The sequence below is a fragment of the Podarcis cretensis genome (assembly GCF_951804945.1).
Source record: "Podarcis cretensis genome assembly, chromosome: 3".
NCBI classification, from domain to species: Eukaryota; Metazoa; Chordata; class Lepidosauria; order Squamata; family Lacertidae; genus Podarcis; species Podarcis cretensis.
Genome location: NC_137172.1, coordinates 41,217,887 through 41,239,647, shown reverse-complemented (window position 1 = coordinate 41,239,647; position 21,761 = coordinate 41,217,887). Strand labels below are relative to the sequence as shown.

General features: G+C 43.7%; 1 protein-coding gene across 13 annotated transcripts in view; it reads left to right on the top strand.

The window, feature by feature from the left end:
- Positions 1-21,761, top strand: part of LTBP1 (latent transforming growth factor beta binding protein 1) — a 194,301-nt gene that overhangs the window by 83,970 nt on the left and 88,570 nt on the right. For all 13 annotated transcript variants that reach the window (XM_079969437.1, XM_079969432.1, XM_079969440.1 and 10 more), the window contains 2 exons: positions 12,641-12,743; positions 15,476-15,547. In XM_079969437.1, coding sequence (XP_079825563.1) covers positions 12,641-12,743; positions 15,476-15,547 — 175 coding nt within the window. The remainder of the gene's footprint in view (positions 1-12,640; positions 12,744-15,475; positions 15,548-21,761) is intronic.

Below are 21,761 nucleotides of genomic sequence, written 5' to 3'. Positions count from 1 at the left end.
GGAGAAGACTCAGCCTCTGGGGAGTCCCGGAAAGAGGGAACACAGGGGGGCAGGAAGACCCTGCGGAAAAGGAAGGAGAGGAAAAGGTGGAGCAGCACAAGCCTCTTAAACTGGTGCAGGGGAGGGACGGACTCAGAGGGGACTTCTAACATCTAAGGGTAACAGATGTGGAGCCACGGAGTTTGGATGTAATGACGACAATGATCTTCAATAAAACCTTTTGTATATAACTTGGACTGGACTTTGGTCTCTTGTGAGCTGGGACCCAGGGTGGCTCTGACAGTAAGTCCCCTCCAAAGAACGCAAAAATTTTTTTTTGCAAAGCTCACGAACGGTGACAGCCATGAGTGCGGAGGAGCAGTTGACAGCTCTGCGAACTACAGTTTCCGAACTCACTGCTGCAGTCCTTGCGTCTCAGAAGAAGCATGACGAAACGGAGAAGCGCTGCCAGGACCTGCAAACCAGGTGGGAACGTGCAAGCAGGGAAGGGATTGGACTTGGACGGAGGGGGGGCAGCCTAGTCACCCACTTCGATGGGAACCTGAAGCACTACCCCAGTTTCAGAGCAGACGTTTTGTATGCATTGCACTTGCTTCGTCATGACTTTAAAGATGAGGAGGAGAAAGTGGGGTTTATTGTTTCTCACTTGCATGGGCCGGCCAGAGACTGGTTGCGCAATTTGTGGCGTGAAGATGGCCCTGCCCGCCGCGATGCAGATGAATTCATTAAAGCAATGGATGCCTGCTTCCAGTCAACTGTAGATGTGGATCTTGCACGCAGGGAAATTTTTGGATTGCGGCAAGGCAAAGCCACTGTGCGTCAGTACCATTCCAGATTTTTTGCTTTACTGACTGCGCTAAGCTGGGAGAAGGATTGTGCACCTGTGAGGGATTTGTTCTGGGAGGGGCTCAGCGGTCCCATTAAGGATGAACTTGCCAGGGGAGACAGACCCCAGACCCTGGAGGAGCTTGTGCAGAAGGCTTTGGCGATTGGGATAAGGCACGAGGGACGTCCTTGGCACACTGAGGAAGAACGTCAGGTGCGTCCACCAGCGAGGACGTCTTCTTTCAGCCCCAGGGAGTTCAGTCAGTCACATCCTTCGCCACTGGGAAGGCAGGGGGAGGAGCCCATGGAACTTGGTGGTGCTAAGGCTCAAGCAACAGCCAGAGCCCCAGCTTCCGGTGCAGTAAAGGCACAGCCTCCTAGAGGGACCAGGAAGTGTTACATTTGCGACAGTGCACAGCACAAGGCGAAAGAGTGTCCCCAGAGGCTGCAGAAACACACTGCGGCTTTAGCAACTGTTGCAGCAGAAATGATGCAAGCAGAGCAACCTCAGGGAAACGACAGTGCCTGGCTGGAAGCAGAGCTGCTGGGGCTCAGCCAGGCGAATCTGTAGAGCAGTCCCCAGCGCTTTTGCAACGCACAGACCCTTTACCACCCAAGCCAGCGGTGCAGCTCACTGCAACACTTCAGTTGCCGAATGGAACCACCCTGGAAGTCCCCATCACGATTGATTCTGGGAGCAACGCAGATTTTGTGGGGACGCACTTTGTCAAGCAGCATCGCATAGCGCTTCTGCCAGCGACAACACCTCTGAACGTAGTCACGGTGGATGGCAGGAAATTGCTAGGAGGACAAGTTGTGCAACAGACGCCTCCCATGGTGATGAGGATTGGAAATCATCGAGAAGTCATCAGCTTCAATGTCACCCGCCTTTCAGACACGCCTATAGTATTAGGCATGAGTTGGCTGGAGAGACACAGTCCTGCTGTAGCGTGGTACCAACGGCAGATCACCTTTTGCTCATCGTACTGTGCTCAACATTGCATCCAGTCCAGCCAGGAGGAGGGAGCGGAGCAGCAGTTGCAACTTGGCATGGTGCAGGCAGTACCCCGCAAGTACGAGGGGTTCCTGGAGGTTTTCTGCGAGAAGGAAGCTGACCAGTTGCCGCCCCACAGGCCTTATGATTGTGCCATCGACCTGGTGCCAGGGGCGCAGTTGCCGACTGCAAAGCTGTATTCCATGTCTGAGGACGAGATGCAAGAACTCAGGGAGTTCATAGAGCACAATTTGAAGCGCGGATTCATCCGAGAATCGAAAGCGGTGGGGGGCAGTCCTGTTTTCTTTGTAAAGAAAAAGGACACGCCCCAAAAAAGACTCATTGTGGACTATCGATTCATAAACAGTAAGACCAAACCCAAGGCCTTCCCCATGCCCAAGATAGATGATCTCCTGGCAACCGTAAGGAAGGGGAAGATCTTCACCAAATTGGATCTGCGTGGAGCGTATAACCTCATACGCATCCGGGAGGGCGATGAGTGGAAGACGGCCATGTTCACGCCTCTGGGCACGTACGAATACAGAGTGATGCCATTTGGTCTCCAAAATGGATCTCACGTCTTTCAAGCATTTATGCATCACGTGCTAGCGGGACTTCTCTACAAGAAATGCGTGTGTTTCCTCGACGACATCCTGATCTTTTCGGAAACGGAGGAGGCCCATGAGAAGGACGTAAAGGAAGTCCTGCAGAGACTACAGGAGAACAAGCTCTACGCCAAGTTAGAGAAGTGCCAGTTTGATGTGACGGACGTGGATTTCCTAGGCTACAAGCTGTCCGACAAGGGGCTGGCCATGGACAGCGCCAAGGTCCGCGCGGTGTTGGACTGGAAGAGCCCTCGCAATCGGAAGGAAGTCCAAAGATTCATCGGCTTCGCCAACTTCTACCGCAAATTCATCAGAGGTTTTGCAAAGGAGACGGCAGCGATCACGGACACTCTCAGTTCCAAGAAAAAGAGGTTCGTGTGGACGGAACAGGCGGAGCGCTCTTTTCAGAAGCTTAAAAGCCTTTTCGCCTCCGAGGAGCAGCTGCTGCACGTGAATCCAGGCAAGCCCATACGAGTAGAGACCGACGCGTCAGACAGAGCGGTTGGAGCCGTACTCCTGCAAGAAGATCCACATGGAAACTGGAGACCCGGTGCCTTTTACTCCAGAAAGCTCAGCAAAGCGGAGCAAAACTACACCATATGGGACAGGGAGCTGTTAGCCATTCACGCAGCGTTCAAAGCGTGGCGACATTTCCTCATTGGAGCCAAGCACACAGTGCAGGTCCGCACGGATCACAAGAATTTAGAGTATTGGCGCACGGCGAAACTCCAGAGCCAAAGACACATGCGCTGGGCAGAGTTCTTCGCGGATTTCGACTTCAGGATAGAGTACGTCCCAGGGGACTCCAACGTTATAGCCGATGCGCTCTCCAGGAAACCGCAATATCTTGAGGAAGCGGCGCCAATAGCAGCCAGGCACATTTTTGCACCGCAGGCGTGGGCGTGCGCTGCCATCGCTGTCGACCTGGACGCAGTGCGACGCGCGTTGCAGGTAGATCAGTTTGCACAATCCAAAATAGAGGAGCTGCGTAGGGGTTCGCGGAGAGACGATGAGTTCCAGTTACGCGACGGACTGTTAACTCACAAGGGTGCCCTCTACGTGCCGAGCGACGAGCTCCGAGCAAAGGTTCTGCAGCAGTTGCACGACGCTCCCAGTGCGGGCCATTTCGGCAGGGAGAAGACAATAGAACTGGTGGCCAGGGACTTTTGGTGGCCCCAGATGCGAGGAGAAGTAGCGGAGTACGTCGCCAGATGTGACACTTGTCAGAGGTCCAAGCCAGTACACCAGAAGCCGGCGGGCTTGCTGGAACCACTGGAAACACCACAGCAACCGTGGGAGAGGGTGGCGCTGGACTTCGTCACTGACCTGCCCAGTTCCAGAGGCAAGACGGCGGTACTGGTGGTGGTGGACTTGTTCACCAAGATGGCGCACTTCATTCCCTGCGCGAAGGTGGCGACGGCGGAACAGACCGCCAAGCTCTTCATCGACCACGTGTTCCGGGCGCATGGGCTGCCGCGGGCCATCCTGTCCGACAGGGGGCGCCAGTTTATTTCCAATTTTTGGCAGAAGCTCCTAGGTATCCTGCGCGTCAAGATCAACCTAGCGTCGGCAAGACATCCACAAACCAACGGCCAGGCCGAGAGGGTCAACGCGATCATGCAGCAGTACCTGAGATGTTATGCAAATCAGCGACCCACAGCTTGGGTGGACTACCTACCGATGGCGGAGTTTGCCTACAACAACACGAAGCATGCGTCGACGGGGGTGACGCCGTTCTTCGCGAACAATGGACGTCATCCCAGGACCTTCCCGGGGTTCGTAGCACCAAGAGAGGGGGAGCCGCAAGAGGCCGACCAGTTCGCTGCAGAACTACAAGAGGTGCACGAGGAGCTGCGGAGACATTTGGAGCTAGCCAAACAAGCGTATAAGGTGCAGGCAGACAAAGGCAGAAGAGTGGGAGAGGACATCCAGGTGGGGGACTGGGTGTGGTTAGCGGCCCAGGCGATGCCAACCAAGTCGTTGGCCAAGAAGAAGCTAGGGCACAGGCAGCTAGGACCATACCAGGTGGAGGCTAAGATCAACCCCGTGGCTTTTCGACTGGCCCTCCCCGAAGGTTCCAGAGTCCACCCGGTTTTTCATAGGTCGGTGCTCACTCCCTACAAGGCCCCGCACAGGTTTCAGGAGTCTGAAACAGTACCGCAGCCACGCACAGAGTCACCTAGGAGGGAGGGATCGCCTAGGGTCGAACCACTCAACGAGGTCACAGAGATCCTGGACTCGAGATGGGGGGAAGAGGGAATAGAATACTTTCTAGTCAGAGAGGGTGCACCAGTCAGTGCCAGTGGGTGGGTGCCGGACTACGCTTTAGATGAACCTCTTTTAAAGGACGAGTTCCATGCCCTTTTCCCACATAGACCCATGCCAGCCGAGTACTTCGATGACTGGCTCTTTACCCCCACATGTTCAGGCAGCACTTTCCACGGCTTTTCTTCAGCCGAGGAAAGAACGCCGAACTCAAACTCGCCCAGGGGATCGTGTTCGGGGGTGGACACAGAGCCCTCTTATTGGTGGGATGAGCAACCAGAGGAAGCCTGGCGCAAGAAATGGCTGAAGGGGCCTTGGCAGGCAGCACCAGACGAAGTAGCAATGGAAGAGGGAACTGCGAACATTTTGGGTGAAGAACCCGAATTCGAACACACGTACACCGAGCTGCCAGCAGAGGTCATGGACGTAGCCGAACTGTATCCTGCATCTACCTCCGAGGAGCTGCAGTTCCCACAACCCGCACCCGATGGGGGGGAGGGGGGAAGGGGGGGCTTCGAGGGGGGGATGGATGTCAGGGGTTCAGGGAGAGAGGCGCAGAGGAGGGAGGAGACCGAGAGTGAGGGAGAAGGATTCCAGCCTGACGAGGAAGAGGACGACAATGACCCGAGATGGTCCATGAGTCCGTCCAGTGAATCGGAGGATTCCCAAAAGGGAGCCCCCCTGGTCAAGCCAAGGGGAACCCAAGGGGGAAGCAGTCAGGAGCAGGGGAACGTAGGGGGAACCGCCAGTGGGAGTTGGAGATCGAGACCTGCTTCTCCACCGGAACGGAGTGAAGAGGGTGGAGTTACCAGTGTGTCGGGAGGAACAGAACAAGGAGCAGAGGGGGGAAGGAGATCGGGGCAAGACGTCCTGCCGGAAGGGGCGGAAAGCAGTACCGGGAGCAGTGTGGCTGTTGAAAGGAAGGTCAGGAGCAACGTACGCGCGCCAAGTTCAAATGTGGAGGCGCGCGGAAGTGGGGAGAGCTCTGGGGAGGAGCCTGGTGCTAAAGCACGAAGGAGGGGGCAGCAGGCAGGAGAAGACTCAGCCTCTGGGGAGTCCCGGAAAGAGGGAACACAGGGGGGCAGGAAGACCCTGCGGAAAAGGAAGGAGAGGAAAAGGTGGAGCAGCACAAGCCTCTTAAACTGGTGCAGGGGAGGGACGGACTCAGAGGGGACTTCTAACATCTAAGGGTAACAGATGTGGAGCCACGGAGTTTGGATGTAATGACGACAATGATCTTCAATAAAACCTTTTGTATATAACTTGGACTGGACTTTGGTCTCTTGTGAGCTGGGACCCAGGGTGGCTCTGACAGGTCACAAAACTGCAGGAATCCACCAAGGCTTTCTGATCCTCACAGCCAGTGTGGTTTGGCACTGCTGTGATGCTGTTCATCATGGTGAGAGCCCTTTCCTGAACTCGCTTAGCTGTGCTGAAACTGATGGAGACTTGGGTGTGGGCATTGTTCTGCCTCCTTTTAGGCAGCCAGTGCCTGACTTGGTAACAGACTGGAATAGCTTGAAATGATGCAGGGATTCCTGCTTCCTTGTCCCACAAGCAATGTTTCGATCTTAATCTTCTGCTTTGCTCTAATCAGTTAATCTGTTTCTTCTAACTTTAGATTCTCACCAGCGCTATGGGATTAGTACATTAGCTTTACAGTTGCCAGTTTTTGTTTTTTGTTTTTTAAAAAAATCTTTACGGTAGCAAACTTGAATTCCCAAATGATTGTGTGCTGGATATATCCCTGCTAATGGTTTTTATGTGGAAATGTGCAACAGTTACAATCTCATAAGCAATAATTTTCAACATCAGTGCAAGTTATACCACACCAAAACCAAAATTGAGGTCATATATTAAACTAAACTTCCACAGCAGTTTAGTTTATTACTAAATGATCCATTTTATATTCAGGGTATTCAGATATCACTGGCCCAGTCTTGTGAACTGTGGAACTAAGGCACCACCATACGTTGAGGGTCTCAGAACTGGTACAATCCAGCGGTTCAGTCTGTCTCCTTTCACAAGCAGTGCAGCACAATGCCAACAGCAGCAACCTCTGTTGACACTAACTGGGGTGGCCCTTGTATGCCATAGATACCCCCCCCCCTAAAATGTATGTCTCGCCAGCTAGCTTAGATATTGAATCACCTGCTTAGGTTCACAACTAGTTAAAGAGAAAAATGCAAACATGCTAAAAAACCTAAATAAATAAAATAAATAAAAAACCTAATAAATATTATACGTCAGCCAACCTTAGCCAAAATCAGTGGCAGCCAACAGAGAGCCTTTTAAATAAGAGTGTATTATTATTATTATTATTATTATTATCATCATCATCATCATCATCATCATCACTGCTGCTGCTGCTGCTGCTAATATTATCACTGTTACTATTTTATTTTGTTACTCACCCTTCACCGTGAGATCCCAGGCAAGTCGCAACAATATAAAATACAACATTAAAACAGTTTAAAACAAATCACAATCACAGCCAGGGTGAGTCCTAAAAATATAGATCACAAGTGTCAACGGCCAGGGTAAAGAGGTGAATCTTCAACATTCAACAAAAAGCTTCCCAGCTTGGGGGCTGCCTCAGAAATTGCTCCACAAGCTTTTGAAGGTAGAGAAAGTACCAAGAGGGGTTCCTCTGTTGATTTTAACTACTACTAGGAGTCTAGCTCTTCAGCAAACTAACCAGATGGACCTCCTATATAAGGGATTCGATGGGGAGGGTGTCACAACTAAGCAGCAGTCCATGCTCTGATAACAAGCGGATTTACATCTAGAATTCATATGCTTCTGTTCTAAAGCAGCTGCACTGGTTGCCAGTTTATTTCTGAGACCAATTCAAGATGCTCGCGTTCCTGTTTAAAGATCTACACCACTTGGGCCCCAAATATTTGAAAGGCTGCCTCCTTCCTTCCTTGCATTCCATCCTGGGTGTTGGTCAGTAAAGGAGGCCCTCTTGGTTGTTCCACTACTCTTGGCAGCTTGAGGAGTTGGTGGCTCAGGAAAGGCTCTGTGGTAAACCTCAGCATTGAGGAACTCCCTCAGAGGGGCATCTGATATCATACTTTTTCACCCTCTGCTTTATGCTGAAGACTGACCAGTTTACCCTGGCTTTGTGAGAGTTGAAAATATTTTTTGTGACATTCCTGAACACTGTAAATTAACCTGATGATTGTTGTGTGTGGTTGGCTGGTTTTATTGTGTTTTCAGTTATATTGTTTTGTTGTTGTAACCTGCCTTGGGACCTTATGGTGAAGGGCGGGTAATAAATCTAATAAATAATAGGAAAATAACCTTATTTTATGGATCTCATTCTGTGTTTGACACTTTAAAAAGTTGTCTGCCCTCCTTAAGTAATATGTCAACATATTTTTTAAGTTAAAAATGTGGTATTTATAAGATTTCAGGAGCTTTTGAGGAATTGGTTAGGAGCGAATTTCAAAAATGATTTCCTTAAGAGTTTAAGCACTAAAATGCAGTGCAATATAAAAGCATCCTTTTTACTGATGGAAGACAGCTATTCAAATAGTGAAGAAGAGAATGGTAGACAAATATGGCACAATTCATACTTTACCTTATAATTTATGTGTCTGTCTTTATTTGAGTCTTTTCTATCCCAAGGGCCCAGTACTGGTTGTACAAAAGGCAACATTGTTTATTACTTGCAGATCTGTCCAAAATCTAGTCAGTCAAAACAGAATTTAGCTTTAAGACGGGTCTATTTCACAGAATGAAAATCTCTTCCATCTGTAGAATATGACAAGCAGAAGCTACAAAATTCCAAGACTCTGGATGGTTCACAGAAACACCAGTGATTAAGCCTGAGAACATTTAGTACTACCCACTCAGACAATAAAAGAAACCTTCAGATTTCAACCATTGAAAAATGTGAAGTGGATGAATCAAGTTCATTATTGCTCGTTGCATGAGTGTTTTTGGCAGAAAACTTCAAATCTATGGCTAAGGCTTTAAATTTTGCCTGCATTTGTACCACCTCAAATTTTATTCTCTAATGAACACTTCAAAAGATACTGGCCAATAACAATGGGTAACATTTACCACATACACACATGAAACTAAGTCAAGAACAAACAGTTCAAGAGAACTGAAAGAGTAGTAGAAACCAACAATGCAGGCAGTATAACATGGGCCAGCAATTCTTGTGAATGCAGCAGCAAAGAAGGAATGTTAGGCAATGTATTATGTTTTAGTACAAGGTACCAGATTGGCTGGCTTCCTTGTCATGCCAAAAGGATTTCAAAGAGTTCCCAAATTTTTTGTTCCCACCATTAAGTCATTTGACTGATCCATCAAAACCACACTGACTTCTCTGGTTATGTTCTGGTACTCTGTATCAGTGCTTACTCACTATACGAATCTACACAAGAGTCCACCCTTTTGTTGGCCTTGTGGTATGCCCTGTCCATCTCATGTAGATTTAGGGTTACACTTTACCTTGAACAGGTGTTAGCCAGGTAAGCACCAAAGCCTCACATTTGTGATGCAGTATCATTATAGTTCCTGTTTTGAATTTAATACTACCAGTTCCAGCTTTCTATGCTTTTCAAGTGCATCACAAGAAGCCAGAGGTACCTTGATAGCTTGTTTGTAAACAACAATAACCTTGAGGCTTAGCAGATCAGCAAGCCTGCTTCCTGTGTGCTTGAAGAAAATATCCACCACCAAATCAGACAAATTGACCCCATATTCTGTAATGCAGCCGATCCTCCCATTCTCCAGCACTGTGTTCCTTTATGGAATGTGCCAATTGGTCTGCTTCCTGTTTGCCCTCCTTTTCACTCTTTGTAACTTGAGGTATCTGCACAGCATGATTTTAAATCCTCCCATCAAGCATGTCAGGCAAGATTACTTTAATGCTTGTAAATAGCTGGCTAAACAACAGAAGTCTGGTTTCCCCTCACAGATTATGTCTAACTGCCCCAAATGTTAATGGATTCCAATTATAAGGACCATAAACTCATCTCAATATGTCTGATAGAGCATGCAATTCCATTTTGGGATGTCTTCTTTCAGAGTAACATATGAGCCTATCCAGTGTTGTGACCAGTTTCTTGATTTTTTCCCCCACATTATCAGAGCAAAAGAGCTGTTTTCCCTAACTCAGAGACCATTTGTATTTTGTGATATAGGTGTTGGTTGGGAAAGAAAAATAGGCATTGAAAGGAGAATTAACTGGAAGCCAAGATCCAAGTTTGGGGCAAGTAGTCTTTGGTGAGAGAACCCCAGCAGAGATTTAAAATCACAAAATATGTAGCAAAGTAAAGTGTGGAAAAATAGGATGTTAGACCTTTAAAATATGTCCTTGTAAGTTCCTTTCGAAGTTTCCCACTTCCCTTAGTATAGAAAAAGACCAAAAGTTTGGTAAGTTAAAATGGTTTACTTACAAACCCTTCAGAGGTCAGATTTATGTTCTTTTCCCTACAGCGTTCAGAAAACACAGGCAGGAAAAACTTATTTCACTGATACCTTCCACAAGAGATCATTCTGCTGTCATCCACTTGGAGACACACTTGTTCTTCTGACATATACTCTTAACAAACAGTTAAAGTCTTCTGTAGTGTAACCCCACTTATCTATTTGTTTTGCATATTTATAGGTTGCCCTATAACTGAGTTTTCAGGGTAGCTTTCAACAAAATTTAAAATTTGTACAATAAAATGAAACAAAAGTAAAACATTTCATATACAATTTCTTTTGAAGTAACTCCAAGAACTGATATTTTCTTTATCATAGCTTCAATATGCTGTTTGATTAATGGAGTGACCAACATACTGAATTCCAAAATCTTATCCCCTGCGTAATTTTAGCTAATGTAGCTATAGAATTTTATTTTATTTTTGTCACAACATGAATGAGTTTGCAGACCTGTTGGATTTCAGTCTGTTACCCCGTCACACAATGTGCAGACATTCTTCTGAAAGTTATCACAGTCTAATTGGGATTCTATCATATTGTCTGCTTTTGGCAGCCACTGGGAGAAAAGGGACTCAGCAGAAATGAACTCATCCCATTTCTGCAGTAGGAGCCTCCGTTGGATCTCAGTCTCTTCTTTTCACAGAAGAAAAATTCTGGATTTAACCTATAATCTTGAAAACAATGGTCAGTGTCCTCCAGGGGGATCAGGAAACATCAGAACAAATTCAGAAGGTGCACAGGGGAAGGAGAAGGGGGCAGAAGTTCTGTTGTGCACGTAGAAATCCTAAAACTGATAGACTGAGTTACCACTCAGTTTCTGATCAGTTTTGACCAGATGCTTTTGAGTTTGTGGCAATGGGACATTTAGATATGCATGTCCATCATTCAACCATTTTGTCCTACTAATTTGTTAAAACTAGGGGCAGTGTGGCTTATCGCTGGAATTTGAAGTTCAGTGAACATCTTGCATTCATAATAATTATATCTGACTATAAATGCTAACAAGTCATCTCTAATTAGGAGACTTGAATATTTTCACTTAAATACCTGGCTTTTGAAATGCAGAAATTTAAGATTTTGAAAAGTTGGCTGTAGGGTAGGGGAACTGACCTTTGTGATGACATTTAAAATCTGTGGGTAGTAAGCTGATGTTTCTTGGTGAAAAGGCCAAAAACAGATACTTTCAAGGGCTTATTTTGTGGTTGTGAATTCAAAATCAAATTTAGGTTTTAGGTCTGTCTCAGCTCTACATGTAAGTTATCCAGAGAGAGGAAAGGGTGTGTCTGTCTTTTCAGTCCAGCAATGGAGCAATAAACAGAGCATAAACTTGGCAGTGACTTAAGTAACTAGAACCATTTTAATGTAAAATGCAATATAGGGGCTGACAGGGAAGAAATTATAATAACAAGGTTTGTTCCTTACAAGAACGATGAAGGAGATGAATTTCATATACTTTTATAAGGAAATATTTGGATTGCTATGAAGAATGAATAGGTTGGAAATTCGCTGCTTAATGATGTATTGCTTCATTTGTCGTTCACATTTTGCATGACATTCACATGTCTCCATAGTCCTTTTTGTTTAGTATGTCACCTGAACTGAGGTTCGTGGTTAAGGTCTTAGCTAACTATGAGCTGTAACCAAGACCAAACCTTGGTTCAATTCAGTCTGCTCCTCCACATGCAGCTGCTGGGTGACCTTGGGCTAGTCACACTTCTCTGAAGTCTGTCAGCCCCACTCACCTCACAGAGTGTTTGTTGTGGGGGAGGAAGGGGAAAAGAGAATGTTAGCCGCTTTGAGACTCCTTCGGGTAGTGATAAAGTGGGATATCAAATCCAAACTCTTCCTCCTCTTCTTCTTCTTCTTCTTCTTCTTCTTCTTCTTCTTCTTCTTCTTCTTCTTCTTCAGCTTCCACCATGTGTTTACTTCTGCCTCATGGGCAGGCTGGCACTGCAGTGGTATTAGCCATGATGCGTACGCTCTGCTTCCACAGTTGGAGGCAGTAATTCTTCTGAATGCCAGTTGCTGGAAACTGCAGGAAGGGAAAGTGCTATTGTGCTCCGGTCCTGCTTGTGGGTCTCCCACATGTATCTGATCGACCACTGTGAGAACAGGATTCCTGGACTAGAAGGGCTGTTGCCCTGATTCAACAGGCTCTTCTTACATTCTTAACTGCTATTTTATCACTTGTCTCATGCCACTACAGTAACGATTAAACATCAGAAGAACCACATGGGCAGGCCTAGAGACCCTTATGGTTTCAGCTTAAAAACTTTACGGTGGCAGCATAGGACCAAGTCATGGAGAAGTAGTTCTTTGAAGGCTAGGACAAAGAAAGTGCTATCAGTAACTGTGCCTAAGCTGTGATGTAACTTAAGGACTAGTGCTGGCTGCTCTGCACTCAGGTGAAATTATGTCATGGTGATTTTAAAGTAGCAGCATTCTAGATATGTTTTATTTTTCAGCAGCACTAACCCGAGGTTTCTCAACTTGTTTTTCCTAGTGTGGTAAAGCACTCCCTGGTCTCTCAAAGCAAGAAGATTGCTGTGGGACTGTGGGTACTTCCTGGGGCTTTAACAAATGCCAAAAATGTCCAAAGAAACCAGGTAAGTGTTTTTCAGATTTGTTTTCATCTTACCGTTCTGCACTATAATGTGCATATGTCAGCATATGTATGTCCTTTTCAGCATAGGGACATAAGGGTATGAGTAAAGCTTTGAGTTTTAAAAAATAGCTCTGTACGCTGCTATTGTTTTTCAGGAAGGCAATTAGTGTTTGGCAATGGTAGGAACAGAAACAGTACCCATTTAAGTAAGTATTGTGGTACTCAGAATCATGGAAGTATGTTCACTCATAATGCAATGGCTAACAAAAGAGATTTTCTGCTTCTTTTATTTGGCTTCAGTCTAAATCTCCTTTGTCAATTTGCAAAAAAAAGAAAGAAAACATTAATGTGCTTACTAATTTCCTATGAAGATGAGCAAATGCTCTCATTTCATAGATCCCAGATAAGCACTAAGAGGAAACTGAGTAAGCTGTTAACACTTTTGACATTAAGCTGGTATCCTTGCCTGGTAGTTGACTCATTCACAGGATGCTGATTCAGGGTCGCCTTATTCCCATGACATTTTGACGTTTTCCTTTACTAAAGTTGTATTATTTGTCAGACTGTAATCATGTTGGATGAAAAAAGGCTTTCCTTGGAATCTTTTATGGTTTTGAGCTTCATGACCTTGCCATGAGATTGACATATTTTAATAATGCCAATATAAAATATGAGAGCCAGTGTGGTGTAGTGGTTAAGAGCGGTAGTCTCGTAATCTAGGGAACCGGGTTCGCATCTCCGCTCCTCCACATGCAGCTGCTGGGTGACCTTGGTCCAGTCACACTTCTTTGAAGTCTCTCAGCCCCACTCACCTCACAGAGTGTTTGTTGTGGGGGAGGAAGGGAAAGGAGAATGTTAGCCGCTTTGAGACTCCTGAAGGGGAGTGAAAGGCAGGATATAAAATCCAAACTCTTCTTCTTTTCTCTATGGGACCGAACTGTGCATGTTGTACTAAGTGATGATCAGCATCATTATTTAATGCATTTTGATGCTGCAAAGTATGAAAACGCAGGTTTGCAGCCTCTCTGTGGTGGGTGGTGTTGCAGTTCCTGCATGGCTGGCAGAGGGGGGACGGACTGTTCCCTGCAAAGTGGTGATGCCACAGTTCAGGCTTGAGCTGGCCCTAGGGCCCATTCAGCAGCAGGGGCAGGACCTGGGCGTGAACCAGGTTGAAGACCGCTTTGTACTGGTCTGCAGAGGAAACCCTGGGCCACAGCTGCACCCATGTTCACACCGCCAGCTGATTCTCCTTCTCTCACTTTGTAAGATTGATTCTTTATCTGGATGGATATTGGCTACTGATTGAAAGAGCCATAAAGACATTTATCCATGGTTCAAATTGGCCAGTGCTAGTGGCTACCTTGATATGTCATTTTTTGTAATGCCCACATTCATCACAACTTTGTCATTGGGCAGTACCCATAGTGGATCTCCATAAGGGGTCTTGGATGAGGCATGCTAAGACCTCAGCCATAGCTTGGGGGGAGCAGGTACCACAACCAACATTGCTGTTGTACCCAACTGTCTGGCCCACACCATGGTGGAACCTTTCCATTGGCAATTTCTCCTGATTTCATCAGGTGGGCTGGAGGGAGATATTGGGTCAGTAGTTGGGCTGCCCAGTGCATGGATCCTTTCCTTCTGCGACAGCAAACCCCAAAGTACTTTAAACAATAAAGTTGTTTAATCCCACATTCTGCCTCAGACTGCAGTAGTTCTTCAAATGATCCCTACAAGCCAAAGTATGTTAAGAGCAGATTGGAGTGTGGATAAGGTGAAGTAGACTTCTAAAAAGAGTTTTAAATAGAGAGTGCTGCAACAAAAAATGTTGCAGTGTACCTGTGGTCCATAAGATCCAAGCAAATGAGTGCAGAAATAACTGGGTGTGTGTGTGTGGAAACATTATAAATGTTGGGCCATTGTTCTCTGCTCTAATTCAGCTACTTTTGGCATACAGCACACTACTTTTTAAAAAGAGATCATGGACTTCAAAATGAATCCTTAAAGATAAAGATAGGTAGAATGCATCTCATTCTATGGCAGATAGAATGAACACACACTTTATGGGAAATGTGACCTTGCACAAGTTTTCAGAGAGATGGTGGCCCTGCCCTTGTAAACCTTTCTCTCACTCTCTAATACATGTACAGTGGTACCTCAGGTTTCAAACACCTTGGGTAACAAACACTTTGGGTTACAGACTCTGCTAACCCGGAAATAGTACCTCGGGTTAAGAACTTTACCTCAGGATGAGAACAGAAATTGCGTGGCGGCTGTGCAGTGGCAGCGGGAGGCCCTATTGGCTAAAGTGGTACCTTAGGTTAAGAACCGTTTCAGGTTAAGAACGGACCTCCAGAACAAATTAAGTTAGTAACCAGAGGTACCACTGTATATATGGGTTGTGGGCATACATTTCAACATGTACCATGGCTCTTCAAAATTTCAACAGCATGATGTAACCTTTATGGGCCAGATTTGGTTGATTTGGCATGGAATGCCTCAACAATGGTTTTAAATATGGTTGCAAACCTAGTTTTGCAGCTTAGCCTTAACCATAGTCACCTGATTTAGATATCATGGCAAGCAAGGCTTAGAACAGCGTAGAGGAAGGACTCAATGTGTATGAGAGCAGACAAAGAACTCATGGCACTTTCCTGACCTTGTAGACTCTGGTTTGGAGGATTGTATCACTTGGTAATTTCATTTTTATTTTTTTTTAATCTTCAAATTTAGCTTACCCTGGATATACCCAAGTGGTGGATTGTCCACAAGGTTACAAAAGAATTAATGCTACTTTTTGTCAAGGTAAGATGTTTTCATCATTTGTTTTGAGCAGGAATGGGGTTCTGTGGCTCTACAGATGTAGTTCAACAGCCGATCGTTGTATCCCAACATCTGGAGGGCCACGGGTTCCCCACCCATGGTTTTGAATAATTCTGTTGAGCTAAAATAAATTGTGTACATTTCTCAATTTACTTAAATGCATACTATGAATAAATCTGTTATGTCAGTTTCATTTGCAGGAGGTGGGGTAGTCGTGTTAGTTGTAATTAAGTAGAAAATTTTGCCTGTTTGATAAATGAAATTACTCAAGACTTATATGGCTCATCATTTGCATTTATTGTAGGAAATATTTATAGCCCGCCTGTCCATTCCCAGTAACAACACCAAGTCAACTTAAAGTCAACATAATTAAAATCACTATACACTGACACACATTAAGAAAAAATATATAGTGAGTTTAGGAATTCACACAAGCCAGAATTAAATTAGTTTTATCTCATGATGGAATACCATCAGAAAGTAGATCTGCTTTGTAAGAAAATTCCAGAGTCGGAGTGCCCCTATGGAGACAGCCCACTTCTGTGTACCTCTGAGTAACTACTAACTGTGCTTATGATGCTGGTGGTTTCAGAATATTGTGGGAGGACATGGCTCATTGGATGTTCTAGTCTTAAACCATTAGTGGTTTAAAGGTAATGACCAGCTCTTTGAATAGACCCTGGAATTGGAAATAATGGAAGGTGTTAATAGTCAGGTCATATGATACAAATACCTACCCCCAATCAAAATTTGAAACTACTGTTTCCTGTGTTATAAAATACATCTAACAGAATCACACATTACAAAAGAAAGCTCAGGCTAGAGACAACGAAGTGGTTTGACCATTTGAGTTTCAATAGCGAAGCTGGCGCTAAATTTCTAGAATGGATAAATCTCTTTCAGAGCAAATATTTTAGGTACTGTATTTTCAAAGCAATTCCATGGCCATCCTGCCACCAGACAGCTAATATCATATTCAGGGCAGCTGAAGGAAAAGAATGCTTTCTTCTCTCCTGCAGAACATCTAACTCCCCATCTTGGAGACTTCTCTAAACATCTAATTGCTCTAATGTTTCTTCAATCAAAAGCCTTCTCCGTTTACAAACCATATGTGGTAGCAGCATGATTAACAACCACCTCCTGATTATTTCCTTTCATTTCAGTGAACTAATGCAATGAAACAAATCTCTTACTGATGTGTGTTATGAACAACAAAGAACCGTCTGTTTGCAGATTAAGTTTTAACAGTTTAGTAGGACATCTTAGGTTATCTAACCAAGATTTCTCTTTTCCTTCAGCGATGTAACAATTGTCTTTCAGTTGAATAAAAGTTTTGCTTATACATGCACAGGTAAATCCTAAGCTGCTGTGAAACCCAAATGAACATGCGTATATTAGACTTCATATTTTGAAATCCATATGGGATGAAGGGCAGCATATATGTATTGTAAATAATAAATACATACATATTGATCAGAGCATTACATGCAGCTTCTAATATCTGGGCACAAAGTATATCGGTGGTATTAAGGAGTGGGTTAACAATATTTTAGGGGAATTGCACTGTATTTTTCTGCCTTTTTTAATACTGAAAAGGAAGGGGGAAATGCATTTTGATATGTTTTTATTAACGGAAAAGAGAAGCTGAATTAAAAGAACAGCTGGTGAAAGGCTTGGCTTTTCATTTTCAGGAGGAAAGCATTTTGCCAATAGAACACTCTCTTAAAAATGTGTACACTTGAGAACTGGAAAAGTACCTGGATGGAGGTGGTTTTAGTAGGAAAGCCACTCTTTTCTCTCCCTCCCCCCGAACCAGCTTATATTTGAGTGACAGTCAACATTAGCCGTACTCAAAGTAGATGCATTTGGCAATTAGGTGGGAATGATTAGTTTGTATTATGGAAGAGAGAAACTTGCTTTGTGAATATGGTTTAATTCATTACAAAGGGTGACCACATATGAGATGGATTTCAGTTTGTCCGCTCTGAGTAAAAGTTAGTTGACTAGAACCTGCTAAAATGAATCAAAAGTAGTCATGTCCATTAATTTCAGTAGGTATACTCTGAGTAAGACTAGCACTGAATACTATCCTGTGATAAAACAGTTTTCTAAAAAGTCAGAAATTCTGAACAGATGACTTGTGCATGGTTACTAAACACAAATAACATTCTTTTTTATTCTTTACGATGTGGGTGTAGGGAAGTGACTATCCCATGCAGAAATAATACATATTGATGGTAAAGTTATCATGTTTGCAGTGATAGGCATGGGTTTGCAAACTGTGGCTTGGTATCACAGTGGATAGCAGTAATATCAGTGCAGATTTAATTCTAACCACTTTTTGCACTGAGATTGAAACTAAGGAGGGGGATGCTCAAATGAGGAGGAGGAGGAGGAGGAAGTGGGAGGTGTGTGTGATGCTTTTGATTGCTGGGTCATAGTCAGACACTCAGGAAGCATTACTTACTTGATCCTCATATCATGGTGCAACCATCCAGTCAATCTTATACAGGAACAAAAATCCATCTCTGAGTCTCCACTGGGGGGAGGGGAGTAAGAACAAGTGTGTTAAAGGACCAGTATTTGAGATCCATTTTGTAATAGTTTGTATGGTTCTTCTGTTAGTTGTAGTTAAGCCACAGCAGCCTCTTTCAAAAGACTGTACCGAACATACGCCTTGAACTGAACATTGTAGAACATTGTAGAAAATACTTATATCAGCCTCTAGAATGTATTTTGTATAGTTAAGCTTTTACCTCTATCTTCAGTACATTGTATTTTATTTTATTGCTATGACTAGTTGCTGATGCAAATAAAGATTCTTCTGATCTGATCTTGCATCATTTCTGAATGCAGCTTCCAGATCCTAGACAGAATAAGAGTTTTGTTGAGCATAATTTGTTCCCCTTTAAACGTGGAAGATACAGAAAGAAGTTTCATTTCCCACTTTAATAGTTTTAGTTTTGCTTTGGTTTAGTGTCATTAACCGCCATCCCACATCAATAAAAAATTAAGCCAGCATTTCCCCCAAAAAATAATGTGATGAAAATAGTTTTTTATCTCACTATGTTGCCAAATCCTCTGGCAAACATTTGGCAACTTATAACTGTAGGGATGAACAAAGACAGAATCATTTTCCTTTTATGTCCTTATACTGAGAACTGAAAATGAAACGTGGCAAAATATTTTTTTCTTGCATTAGAGAAATGCATACTTATCTGGGTATGTAGGCCAGAAAGAAAGAAAGAATTTTCATTCACAAGCTCATTTTAGTGTATGCTATTTCTTAGCTGAATCTGTCCTGTTAGATTTTGTATCTTTGTAACTGACCTGCTAAAGTAATTATAATAAGACAGCTTATTTGTAAACTTTGTTCATTCATACATTTAAAATTCCTCAAAGCTGCTTGTAATAATAATAAAATAACAATAAAATCTTAAGTACCAATCTATCATAAGCAAAACAAAGCTGTAAAATAGTAAATTTAGATATATGATAAGCCTGAAATGTGTAAGATAAATTATTATATACAATAGTAGCTTGCTTTTATTTAGTAGAGGTTAAGTAATAAAGAGATGCCAAATTATATAAATTATGGTAGACAGTGTAATCAATGTCTGTTACAGTGGGATATTGTGGCTGGGTGTAGCCAACTAAAATTTTAATTTTCTGTAGTCCCATGCACATCATTTATTTTGCATATGTTATTTGAAACTATAGTTACAAGGGTGGGGTAGTTCTTTGTGCCCAAGTTTTATTAAAGGGATTTGAAATACACTTCTTGTGTGTTGCCATTCAAGTCTCATCCTAAACAGAAAAAGGCTAAGCCAATTCCAATGCAAATAATTGACTTAAGTTTATGTGAGATTTCCAGAGAAATTTATTTGAACATAACTTCAAGGCTGAACATTCACAAAAGCTAGTTTACAAAATGGAGCAAAAGTCCTGCTCAGAACCTACATTTAAATAGGATAATGGAACTTTTCCTGTGGATTTGTGTTAATCTAATGATAAAGCAATTACTGCATGAAAAGGTACTGTGAAGTGGAGCTCAGTTTATTGTCTCTCCCCAACACTCTCCCATTTTTATTTTTATTTAAAAACAATAATTGTTTGTAGAATAACAGGACAATTTTGCTTACCTTCATATATGATGCATGGAATTTAATGTGTTTCCCCATACTGTATCATCCTTTGAAGCACTTCCTATTGGCTAAAGTAGTATCTGTCTCATTTTACTCTTAGTGTCACTTTCCAGAGAGATAGCCATGTTAGGATATTGCAGCAAAAACAGAACAATGCATTTGTTTAGGCTTCAAGGTGCCACCACACTTTTTTGTGTGTGGAACTGCTGCACTCAGTGAGCTATGTAGCTTAGACAGAAGTAATTGATATTCACCTCAAGTTTGTGAAACCCTGCATTTTGTCCCTTGTACAAGTATAAGTGTGAATGGCACAGTTCTGATTTGACCTAGCGTATCATCACAGTATGCTGGAATCGTAGAAATGTTATGATGGTAGTGTCAGACCCAGCTCCTGCCAATTCAGAGGGCGGGGTCCTGAGAGCAGGGTAAAGCTGCTTGTAATGAAGTGAAGGTAAGCCAGAGGTGAAGAGAATCAGGTCTGTCAGTATCTCCTTTTTTGCTCACATGATTAACAAATTATGGGAGTTCTGCACTCACCCTTGAAAAAAAATGCCAGGATAGCTACAGAGCAAATCTGACGTAGTGCTATTTCTTAGAGATTAGGTCTTACTGAGTGATCTGCTGTGGCTTATTATCTGGAAAGCTGCTCAGCTGGCCTGGCTTATTACCCTGTAGTTTCCTCTATTGCTTGAACCTGGATAATACATTTTAGGCTGAATCTTCTGCCTGACATCTTTCATGCTGCAGGTTCAAGACCTGCTAGCAGCACTGGCACTGCACTTCTTGGGAATGAGGATACTGCCGCCACCCAACCCTCGTAAGCCACTGCTGCGTATTATAGGCTTTGAGGCCTGGTAGGCCAGGCAGATGGATATGGTAGCAGTATATGCTACTAGGACTACGGTGTAAATAACCATCAGCCAGTTTTTGCAACTGGTTAAGTCCGTATATTATTCTCCTTATTGAACATTCTGGATTCCATCTTTCTTCCTCAGTTTTTTAAAAAATATAAAACTTCCCACGAAGAGCAGCAAACGTGCTTCAGGTTTGTTATCTTGGTGGCTCACTTGAATTATAAATTCAGTAGGTGGCCTTGAGCACATTTCTTCTCTCTGTATCAGTTCTTCATCTGCAGAAATGACTATCTTATACAACCATTGTGAGGAAAATCAAGGTATAAATGGTAATGCCAAATTAATGCTATGTTTTATTTAAGACCACATAACTTGTATTTTATTTGCCATACAGATTCTTTCGACCTTGTAACTCAGAATTGATCTGAACATGAAACACTTGACATCCAAGCAGGGCAGCATACATAATTCCCACTCATTTTATCCTCATAACCCTTGAGAGATGGGTTGGTGTAAGGATGGTGACTGGCCCAAAGTGCATCAATGGCGTGTCAAAGCTAATTTGTGATGTGAACCTGGGGGGGGGGGGCTGGCATAAGTCCAGCTCTGTAGCCATTACACTATATCACCAGAAAGATTCTGATTGGATTTGAATTATAAGTACCTATTGGTTGGTGTCCTTTTAATCAGAGGGAGCATTTCCAAAGTTTCCCTATACACAGTACTGTCCTAAGAGCAGCCACTGTAGTGACATTAACACCTACCTAAATTATTGCCTATCAAAGTTATACCCAGACCCTCCCGCCTTCAAACTGTTTTTTAAATAGCAACCTTACTTTGTGGCTTCATTTGATAAAGACGGGCAGATGAAAAAAAGCTTAAGAGCTGTTAAGCTATTTTTAACACAGCCTTCATCTCATCCAGATTCCATTTCCAGCTGCCTTGACAGGTTGATTTCAGTATAATTTACACAGCTGGACAGGACTGCGGGTGGCCGGACATGTTGTTAGGTAGGTGGTCGCCTAACCACAGGGTGAAATTAGTATGCAATGGGCTCTTTGCCTAAAGTATTGAAGCAGTGATCATTCTAAAATGTGCATCTCACCCCCCTCCCAAAGAAGGCATTTAAGGTTTGTTATTAATTTGTGGGTGCTTCGTTTGGTGTTTAGATAGCATTTCATAATACACGACTCAATA